General features: G+C 30.5%; 1 protein-coding gene across 1 annotated transcript in view; it reads right to left on the bottom strand.

Moving 5' to 3' along the window:
- LOC106468925 (ubiquitin-conjugating enzyme E2 S-like) overlaps nucleotides 1-11,860 on the bottom strand; it is a 17,030-nt gene extending 5,170 nt beyond the window's left edge. Inside the window, exons 1-3 of the mRNA XM_013929377.2 lie at nucleotides 11,741-11,860; nucleotides 3,759-3,906; nucleotides 1,373-1,563 (exon numbers count right to left, since the gene is read on the bottom strand). Coding sequence (XP_013784831.1) covers nucleotides 1,373-1,563; nucleotides 3,759-3,906; nucleotides 11,741-11,773 — 372 coding nt within the window. The 5' untranslated portion in view covers nucleotides 11,774-11,860. The remainder of the gene's footprint in view (nucleotides 1-1,372; nucleotides 1,564-3,758; nucleotides 3,907-11,740) is intronic.
- Nucleotides 11,861-11,908: the final 48 nt, after the last annotated feature.

Below are 11,908 nucleotides of genomic sequence, written 5' to 3'. Positions count from 1 at the left end.
AATTTGCAATATATATATACACACACACAAGATTTTTCTTCCAGCCTACAGCAAATATGGCTGTAAGTATTGTACTAAAACCTAAGCAATATTACTAAAAGCATCATTGTACATTGTGTAGGGTAGTTTCATGTTTATTTGACTACTTAGCAAATAGCAGCAGCTGTATAACCATTGACACCTAATTAGTTTAGTGTACTGTGTGTTTTATATGGAGCCCCATAATCTACTACATGCATACGTATATAGCTACATGCAGGCTATGGATGTAATTTAATGTTTATATGGCAGGCACGATACATGTACCATAGCAATTATTAATTTATTGTTATATGTTGCATATCATTTGTTTATGTATAGGGTTCCTACCCTTTCGGGTAGAAATAATTTCTTAAACTTAATTTTCTTACAACATAGAACAATAAATGAAGTAAAGCAAACAATCATCTCTTCTAGTTACGACCTTTGTACTCATTTGCTGCTTGCCGTAGGTTGCTAAGCCTTATAAGATTTCCAACATGGAGGATGTGAAACGTAATAATTTTTTTGAGGTTTTATATATATATATGCATTTGAAATAACCAAAAAATCATAAATTACTATACTGATACCACAGAATTCTACTATAATTTATCAAGTTAAAGTAATTAAGTTAAAAAATATCAAATTTTGAGCAGACTAAAGACTCACCTTACCAGCTTGAAGATTTTTTTTAGTGAAAGAATGAGATGACGTCATAATACTTGAAAATGACTCAGAAAGCCCTTAGAGGGACATTCTGAGATTTTAGTTGTTTACGCGCATGTCATAGACAGAAGTAGGTGTACATAAGGAAGCATTTCCAAAAATGGAAAGAGGTGAGCAGAGCCACTGTGTTTGATTCAGTACGAGTGATATCTCAGCAAATAGAAAACATAGGAGGTTCTTATTTTATATTCTAGCTTGTAAATATTGGTAATTTGATTTTGTGATTTGTATAAACTATAGACTTTGTATTTTGACACCACAAACATCTAATTTGAACCAATGCTACATTCAACATACCACGCAATACACGAAAATCAATATTTACGTGTGTTGTTTTAATATTTACTTTTAAGTTAAGAAATTGACTACGTATAATACTCAAATGTGTGAAAGTGCACTTTGATCCACCCATATGCATAGCTAAAGATTTACATGGCTATGTAGATTATTGAATTGTTCTATTAAAAACACATTTCTTATCTTTACAATGCATTCAAAGGAATTTGTTTTTGTTTGCAGTCTAAAAAGAACTACCAATGTTTTGCATTTAAAGCTCAAGGGTTTACTATTCTATATAACTTGTGATAAATTATAAAGAGAATTATATACATATATACTGTTTTACCAGTAAGACATGCTTCAGTCCAAGATCAGGTTTCCAGTCTTTCTTGAGAGTATTGACACAGATCTCACCATTTTTTGCTACATTAGGATGAAATACTTTGGTGATAAAAAAACCTTTTGGTGGTGCTACTGGAAAGTCCTTGCCGAGAACCAGTTTCACACGAAATGCACCACTGGCATAGGGTGTCCCAGCTGCATTTAACAAAAAGAAGTAAAACAAAATTCTTATTTACTCACAGTTATATCACAGTATTTTCAATGTAAGTATGTATGCTCAATGAAATTGTTGTGTTTTTTTTAACTTTGAGATTAACAAAATAAGTCAAATGATAAGTTTAAACAACCTTCACAATTTCATATACTTGTTTTAGTTCATTCTTGTCTGTACGTGTCCAATACTATGTACACTTTCAGGTAGAATAAACCATCTATAGCTTGTAATAAACATATATCAAACAAATGGAATACATTTTAAAAATTAGTCTCAATAAGCATAATTCAAGAATATTACAATGGAATCTTGTTTAATATTTTATAAGATATGCAATAAAACATTGTTCTAACTTCCACTTGTCTTGCATAATAACAGAAATTACTACTTTAGCAAAGAAATGTTTCAAATAGTATGAAAAAATATTCATAATATTAACAGACCATAACACCTCTTAGAGAAAACAGAAATAAATGCATTAATGATACCATAAGATTGAAAGTTTTTCATTAACTAGCTTCCACATCTTTTGAAAGAAACTACAAAGCCTTTCAAATTAAAATATATTGGGTTAAAAGCCCATAAACACCACAAGCAGTAAGGGTACCCAACTGATGACCTAGGGCAGTTGTCAGAGCTGTTTATAGTGTGCCTGTTACTAATAAATAAGGTTCTTCATTATTAATTGCAATCATTATTGTAGAATTTTAGCAGCTCCCTTGGTAGAAGTTATTACATAAGTAAAACTTTGCTACCTTAAATTATGGAACAAATATGCTAAAGTCTAAAATCTAAAAAAATGTTACCATCGTTATAATAGTGAACTTTTTTTCCATCCTTAACTCGTATGCATTAAAAAACAAACTAGAATGTCGTTACTGAAGAGTGCACTAGCACTCTATGTGAGGATGGCATAGATCCCCGTATTAAAGCAATACAAAAGTAACCTGGATTATCTTCTCTAAAGGTCATCAGAAGCTATATATGAAGAACTACCTGGCATAGTCGCTCTGTCTCCAGTGTATATGCTGCTTTTCAGTTATCCAGAGCGTCCCAAGGTCAAAAACAGGCAAATAGCCAAAACTGAGATTTCTTACTTTCATTCATCATCATCTTTCTTCGACAGGCAAAAACAAATAGAACAAGAATTTCCAATTGTAAAATAGTCATAAAAGTAGTATTCTAGAGTCAACTAAAGGAAAGGTATAATGATGAAAGCTGAGATTCTATTCAAACACCAAGCTTTCGATAGTCAACGTGGGGAAGCCAGTAATGTAGGGATTTTATTCTCCATATAAAGTTGAGACAGCTTAGTCTGCTCTGTGATCATTAGCTGGATCAAGTGATACATTCACTTCCATCCCTATCTTGTTTGGTTCCTTTTTTTAAAGTTCAGTAGTCAGTCCTACATAGCTTTTTTATATAGCAATAAATGTTTTTCAAAACACTTGTCACAAAATAGATGGAAAAACAAGTCCTTTAAGTAATATTAATCAACTAAAAAAAAAGATTGAAGTACTTAGATTTTTATAAAATTTTTTAGTGATTTAGAAGAAATGGCATAGCAATGAGGGAAAATGTGTACCCAAAACATTTTGTGAAAAAACAATTATATGACCTTTCTCATGATGGATTACATTCAAGTATTTTTTAGGTATGTTATGAAGATCTACTGTATATTTTAGCAAATATATATTACAAAGGTTCTCACCTTGAAGCCATATTAAGCTTAAAAATTAGTATTATTTTGACATACAGCAGTATCTTTCAACTCTAAAGAAGAAACATCTCAAAATCTAATTTTTTTTAGATACCATGTATCCAGGGTGGGGCAAAAGTGACAAAACAATTGTTTCATTGAAAACAGTTTAATTTCAAGCGATCAAACAAACAATAATTAAACCTGTTTCAACAGCCTTAATAATATTTTCTTTAGTACCAACTGTGTTGTATCTTTGCTTCACCCTGTACAATAAAATGTTCTTTCTCATTTTCTACTTTTAAAAAAACAAACTTAAGCATCTAAAAACAGTTTGACCACGATATATTCAAATGAAGACAGAACTGGTTTCATACTTTTAACCCACAAGCTTTTTTTTTACTTAAGCAACTTAAGGCTATCTTTAATCTATTGCTCAAGAAGCAACGATGTTGCCTAATTTTTTCTTGTTTTTACCTGGACCTTCAATAACAGCCTGTATATCTGTAACATCCTCTTCATTTATAAATATCTTAATGCCTTCTGGTGGTGTTGTAACTAGTTCGGACATTTCCTTTGAAATTCGCCGAATTACCTGAGGTGACAAATTCTCCACATTTGAGTTCTGTAAATAAACATATCCAATTAATTATCAGGATTCTTAAGAACAAATTTTGTGTTCTTAGACAACAAATTTTAAGGTCGAAACAACTTGTTTCTAATTGTTTTACTTTTTTAATTTGTAATATTGTTTTATTAATTTATTTCAGTGCAATACAGCTCATTCTTTGAGTGCAAATCTAATTGAAGTAAAAGAAGCAGCAGTTTGGTTTATTGTTATTTTAAATTCAGAAAATAAATTGAAAATTTTGACTCTGGTAGTTGGAGTAGAAGGTTACTTTAAATTTGATATGGTCACAAAAAAATTGATGAATTTAAAAAATATCATTATCAGGTTCGATAAAAGGGATACCTATGTTCTCAAACTTTTTAATGAGTCAAATCCAGCCTAAGAGAGAGAGAGAGAACAGGCTTTTTATTTTATAGTTATAACCATGAAGGTAACCACAGCAAGACTGTTAATATGTGTTCTATAGTTGTCAAAAGTTGAATCACTCATGTTTCACAGAATTGAAGCTTTGTATTTCAAAAACTCAACTAAACTAGGTTTGGGCAGAGGAACATCAAATGACAAACTTCTGGGCTAAAGCTTTTATATGTTGCATTATTATACGATTGCTAGTTTGATCAATCAGTGATGCTTCTATAAGGTGCATGAAGAAAACTTCCTTTGTAATTATACTTACTTAAAAGGTACAGTTTGCAAGTTCAGTGTTGATGGTTTTTACAACTTTAATTAAAAGTTTCAAAGTGTATTTTTAATGTGAGCGGTATCATACAAACAATAAATTTGTTTAAATTCAAAGTATATCACACTCACAGTTTTTGAAGGTTAAGTAATGATTTAGATTGATTAGCATGCTTTTTACCAAGTTATTACATTTCATGGTACTTTAAGAATACAAAACATAAATTGTAGCAAGGCACAATATTTTTAGAGAAGTGTTAAGTATATGAAAACACACAGAATAAGAATATTTATTCATTCTGAGACATTCTTATATATATATATATATATATATAAATTCAATAAATCATTAAAAACCACAAAATAAACAAGATGAATACAATCTCCAGTAGATCACATCCTAACCAAGCTTTTTTCTCCCGAACTTCAACTTATAACATGTACTTCACACATACAGTACCATTATAAAATGAATACCCATTGTCTTAAACATATACATCAATCATTTCCATTTATACTGAACATTAACACATTCATTGCCATGTACCCCACCTGTGGGTCACAGACAATTGTTTCAAAGCCAGATTTCTCTTGTGGCATACGAGTTTGACTGCTTCTTGGCACCTCTTGAATGTTTACTTTTTTTATACTTACTTTAATATGCACCAGCAAACCTGTCAAGCCCAAATCATAAAAACTTGAGATTATGACAAATGTTACACACTTGTATAGCGGAAGGAAAATCCACCATTTATTGTTTTCCTATTGTAATATAGCTTACGAGTAAACTTTTTTAACCAACACCCTTATGAATATTAGATCAATTAGGTTTATTCTGGAAACACAACTTAAAATATTGGGTTTCACTTTTTTCAGCACTACACGACTTTCTCTAACCTGATGGCAGAATTATTTCAATGAAAAAAACTCATCATATGTACACACTTTAAATTACATTTTTGAATTTCTAAGAAATATTCATTTAGCATTTAAAAATTAGTTTTATAATATATAAAACTAAAAGGTTCACAAATGAGTCACGTTAAACTGAAACAAAGAGGAACGAAAGATTTACTTTCTTACAAACACAAGTGTAGAATGCTCATTTACACTCTCAAGGTTTTTACATTAGTTGATCATATAAAATCTGCTTGTAGAACACACTGGGCATACTAACATGAATGCTCTTAAGGTTCAATGTTTTAGGGTAGCAACTTAATTACCTTGAGCAAAACCTCACAACTAAAGTTATTTAACTACTTTAATTTCAACTCTAGTGTTAACCCTTTCAAACCTGATATCTTGCATTTTTTACAAGGGTAAATATCATACATTTTAAAAAACATAATATAAACAAAAGGAACCATTTAGTCCTTCAAGGCTATTCATGTACATCCTCCCCCTTATTTTAGAGGAAATTATTATTCTTTAAAATTATTGTAAAATGACAACCTTCACTACTGCCATTAGCAACTTATTCAATAACCCAATCACAATGTTAAAATGCCTTAACTGGGGCCTAGTATATTTTCAAACTGTCAAGCTTGTGTTCTTTTGTTTTCAGAATACATCAAAGACACCAGGCTTTTATTATATCAATCCACTAGATATTATAAATTTCCATAATATCACCTCTTATTCTTCTTTTCTTAAGAGAAAATAATTTAAGAAATCTTAACTTAGCTTTGTCAGATAATCCTTCCATTCTTGGAATTACCCTAATAAACCTCCTCTGAACCTTTTTCAAAAAGTTCGTAACCTATCTTAAATATTAAGAAGACCAAAACCACACCCAGTATTCCAAGTGTGGCTTAATTAGTGATTTGTTTAGAGATAATTACCAAAAGAAAAAATGTTAGCTATTCCTAGGGTCCTAGCCCATAGAAACAAGGGGTCTGGAGGCATAGGAACATAAAGGGGCCAACAAACTCTCTGGTGCATTCCAGGTCATTTTGGAATATTAAATGTTTATGTTATATACTATTAGAATGATCAAAATTTCTGACCAGTTAATATTCAAACTAGTCATTTTCATGAAATATTTACAGTTTAGACAGATACTACATACATGTTATAATTGAAATGATTAGACCATTTAAGTACATAATGGCCATTTCTTGAAATATTGCAATACTTATACAAATCAGTTTTCGCTAGGGCAAATTACTAACCATTCATTCACACACCAGGTCTTTTAAAATACAAATATGGAATATTATGCATGTTCATGCAAAAATCTCCACCTATCCTCCTCCTACTACAATTTAATTCTAAAGCAAACTGGTGCATGTTGAAATTTGTAACAAACCATTTTTCTTTAAATTCTGATGAATAGAGAGATATGAAAATGTAATGGCTAAAGCTGGGCAATTAACTTAATCAATATAATTAATCAATTACCTGTAGATTTAACTTACCAACTAATTTCATTAGGGTTTCTTACTATTACTAGTTTAGGTTTTTCTTTTATGATTATTTATTTGGTGATTTTTGGGAGGAGGGGGGGGGGAGTTGAGGGTGTTAGATTCGGTTTCCATATCACCAAATTTGCTTGCCCTGTCTCTATTATGGCACAACTATTAAGGCTAATCTGTCACTATAATTTTGAATTGTTGACTAGAGGGAAGGCAACTGGCAAGCAACACCTGCCACCAATTTTTTTTTTCTTGCATGTACCACAATTTGAGAAACACTGTACTAATATAATATTTATGGAGTCTTTAAGTCAACATATAGTAATCTAAATTAATTTAGGTGTGTGAATATTATGGCATTGTGCTTAATCTATCATTTGTTTTTATACAGCAGTCCAATTGTTTAATGATTAGTATACATTTCTTTTCACCAAAGGTAAAATTGAAAATATAACCTGTCCTAATAAATTAATCAGAGTCAATTAATAGGGCTGCTGATCAACTGATTAGCAAATACCACTAACTGCCTAGCTCTACATATGGTATACCAAAACACCCAAACACTGAATTTCTGGAAGATATAATGTGGAAACAAGAAGAGATCCAAAATCTGTTTTAACAGATGCTGAACAACTGATTTTGGTAAAATGACTGAAAAGATTGGTTACACTTGAGCTAAAGACTTAGGAAAGTAAGACATACAAAGTATACAGAAAAAAACTATTTCCAATAATAAACCTGGTCATAACTGGTTGGAAGGATTTATGCAGACATCTGGAACCAAGTGAAACACTACCAGAAGAACTTGGAAAAGAAAGTTATGGTGACAAAAGGAATGAGGAATTTGTTCCAAAGGTGGAAACATCTGCAAGACAAGCACTATTAACATCAAAGAATTTCTGACTGAAAGAAACTTAATGCCAACAAAACTGGATTTTCTCTACAAGGAAGTCATACTAAGAAACCTTTTCATAACCACACCAATGGAAATTTTTTACCTCTGTACATTCTTCTTCCATGAGAAAGACCACCAAAAACTGAATCTTAATGGAATAGCACCTTATACATACACCCCATGAAAAAGTCTTACTGGCTGGATAATTAGCAAAATATTTGATGAATGGGTGGCAAATATCTTTTACCCATTCAAAAAAGGAGATTGAACTGCCAGCTATATTCTTTGTGGATGGGCAAAGCTCCCACATCAATTTCACACTATTAAGAAGTAATGTTTAATAGAAGAACACAAAAATCACACAAGTCAACTCCTAGATATGTCAGTAATTCTTCTTCTAGATAAAAACAGTTCTGCAAAGGCAAACAGATAAATTGGATATCCACTTTCTAAACTTAACTTCTTAAACATACTTATGGAAAAGCTGGTAATCTTTGACAAACAGAAAAAATGCCACATCAGGATTTAGAAAGTCTAGAATAAACCCATACAACCCTGATGCAGTTGACTGCACAGAATTTTCACCAACACTGTTCTAACAACATAAAGTACCCGCAAGAATCAAAAGCCTCAAAAATTAATTTAGACAAAACACCTTTAACGAGGATGAAAAATTACTAATACTGACAAACTAGAATGTAAAATAAGGTCTTATCTTTTCTATTTGCTAAGATATTGCTCATGTAATAAATCCAACACAGTGGTACCCCGCTCACCTCTTTCCATTTTTGGAAATGCTCCCTTATATACACTTACTTCTATATATGACATGAATAACCAATCGGAAACTCAGAATGCCCCCCTAGTTGTTTTCTCAGCTTTTCTAACGTTCCTTCCACCATTTCTTTCTTTTGAATCAAGATTTTAATGAGGTAAGTTGTGTCTTTAGTCTGCTTGAAATTTCATATTTTTTTAGACGCAAATAAAGCTTGGTTACTAAGTTTGATAAATTATAGTAGAATTCTATAGTACTGATGTAGTAATTTATGATTTTTTAATTATTCAAATGTATATATAAAACCTAAAAAAATATATTTTGTTTCATATCCTCCAAGTGCAAAATTTTTAAAGGCTTAGCAACAAACATCAAGCAGCAACCGAGTACAAAGGTCATAACTAGAAGAGATAATTGTTTGCTTTACTTCTTTATTTACTGTTCTATGTTTTTAGAAAAATATATTTAAGAAATTATTTCTAAATAATAATAATCTATATACACATACAATGTATAATAATTGAAATGTGATTGTATTTTGACAACATACTAGTCTACTAAAACACCCAAGACAGGTCACTTTGTAAAAACTAAATGTCAGTTTTATATTATTTGATATGGTAACATGAGTGCACACGAGCCTCATCGTTGTAACTTCTGGATTGTTAGCCAGGCATGGGTGAAAGTGAAATATAAAAAAAATAATATATATAAATGTACAATGTTATGAGATTTAAGCTATTTTGACGAAACATTTATGTTTTTGTGTTATTTGTGTTCATTCTAGAATGAAAGAGGCATAATTTAGTGAAAATAACAGATAAAATATAAAATTTTTTGTTTAGAATCATTTGATAACTATCTGAACATTATAAAGACTTCGCATGTGAAATTTGAAACCTTTCTGATGCATAAAAGTATCTTTAATCTTAAAATGCAAATTACTTTGCATGATAGATAGGCAAGTTGTGAAAAGAAAAAAAAAGGCATGAGAGAAACATTGCTTTACAAACCTTAAGACTTAATAAAAAAAATTAGATGTTTTGCATATGAAAGCATTATAATGTTTACTGATAAACTTCCAAATTTCATTAACATTTGCTTACTAATTTAAAGGTTATAGCATGAAAACCATAGCAAGCACAAAATGGTTATGAGGTCAGTCTCGGAGACCGAGCCTGGGTTGAAAGAGTTAACGGAAGATCACTCCTACCCAGCCAAAATTTATATTTGTACTCCCCAGTCTTACAATTCTCACCATAAAGTACAAACAAATATGATGCACTAACACTATCAAATTCCCTTAGCAATCTTAAACATCCCAGTCATATCCATCTAACTCAGATCTTAATCTTTCCTAGTATGACAGCATTTCTATCTCAGGTATCATCCTATTAACCCTTTCCAACAATTCAACATCCTTTCTAAAGCACCCAAAACTGAACACAGTACTTCAAATGTGGCCTAACCAATGGCCTATACAATGAAATTATACCTGGATCATCTAGGTCCATTACAATTCCACCCAAATACATGTTTGATCATTTAAGAATCTTTTAAAACTAAAAGTAACATATATAATGCAAGCTTCTCAAAATCATATCATAAAATAAAAAAAGCTCTTTGAATAAGTCCATTACTATACAAGCAGCATTGTTTGCAAACATTATCTGCAGGAAAAAAAAAACAACGAGAAAAAAAAGCAACAAAGAAAAAGTGCCAGTAAGACTATGATGCAAAACAAAAACCTCCTGAGCTACAGCAACAGAATAAAAGATAAGAAAATCTTACACGTTAAATTCAGATACCACATATTTACCCAGAAAAATGGTCACTTGTGACATGTCCACAGCAATATAATAAAATATGTATTGACAATGACTAAGAACACAAACATCATTGATACTTATAAAGTTCTAGTTATAATATGTGTAAGCAGTAAAGTTACCCATCTGAATTTCAAATTTTACCTCTAATATTTGTTCAATTTTGTTTGTGATGAAAGTTTCCTAACTTGAAAGCCAAGTATTACTTTATAGTTCTTTTATTTCAGCTGAAAACATTTAAATTTTGCTATGAACTGAATAAAACTAATTACTTATAATGCATATGGACAAAAGGCTACATTAATCTTATAATGTCATACCTTTCTCTAGTTGTTGGAAACTGCTGCATTAACATTAACATTGGTTGTAAACTTTGCATAACAATCTACATTAAATATTTAAGTTTTATATTTTGTATATATCTGCAATTTACAGAATATATTTTAAGACTAGGTATCTCATCCTTAACTTAATTTCCTTTTTCCAAGTAAAATTACAATTTTTTGTTAAATAGTTGGAAATGTCCCTGCTAGTAGCAGTAGTAGTACCGTATTACAATTTTCTACACTTAAATTTCCAATTGCATTAAGATTGTTTACTCTACATCTATTAATAGATTATTACGTAGTATTAGCACTATTAATACTATAAGATTTTGAAATGATATGTTTGGTCTATATTTTAGGTGAACTCTTTTACCAAAAATTAACTAGAACAGTTAAGTAAATCACAAAATGCAAGATGTTTTCTAGAACTTGGAAGTTATATTCAGAAACTGAATTTTATTGGCATTTTCAATTGCAATGTGTACCACATCAGTTAAATTTTAATTTTAAAGACAAGCTTAACTAAAAATTACCTAAACATTTAACTTTGAAACTTTATATTAAGCGACATTGTAATTAACACAGCTGTAAAATCATAATATAATTTATATATGAATTATATTAATACTTTTAAACATATGTTGGTTAGTTAGGTTTACACTTTACAAGAGCGCAGCTACAACTTTATAATAATTAATATAATCATAAAGTAAGTAGACCTAACGTCTTAACTTGACTTAAGCCTAACTAACAACACCTTACCACAACATGTTAAAATTAGATTTGAACATGAAGATGCTACATCATTCAGTGTACTTACAGTCTGTGTCTAAATTATAAAAAATTTAATTTACAACTTTGGTTTAAAAAGTAAAATGTTAAACCTATAAGGAATAATTAAAATTTTTACATACATTTGACATTTCTGTGGAATATCTGGCACACATAAATATCAGTCACTACCTCCAACAAGCCTTTTCTAATATCGCGAAAATCAACGTCCCCTTACTCGTTGAAGATTCGTTCAATCAACCAAGTTTCAAATTCAACGAATCATGCTTCGAATTTTCCAAAGATAATCT

Source organism: Limulus polyphemus, unplaced genomic scaffold, assembly GCF_000517525.1.
Source record: "Limulus polyphemus unplaced genomic scaffold, Limulus_polyphemus-2.1.2 Scaffold3224, whole genome shotgun sequence".
NCBI lineage: Eukaryota > Metazoa > Arthropoda > Merostomata > Xiphosura > Limulidae > Limulus > Limulus polyphemus.
The sequence above is the reverse complement of the archived record's forward strand: the minus strand, read 5'-3'. Positions and strand labels throughout refer to the sequence as shown.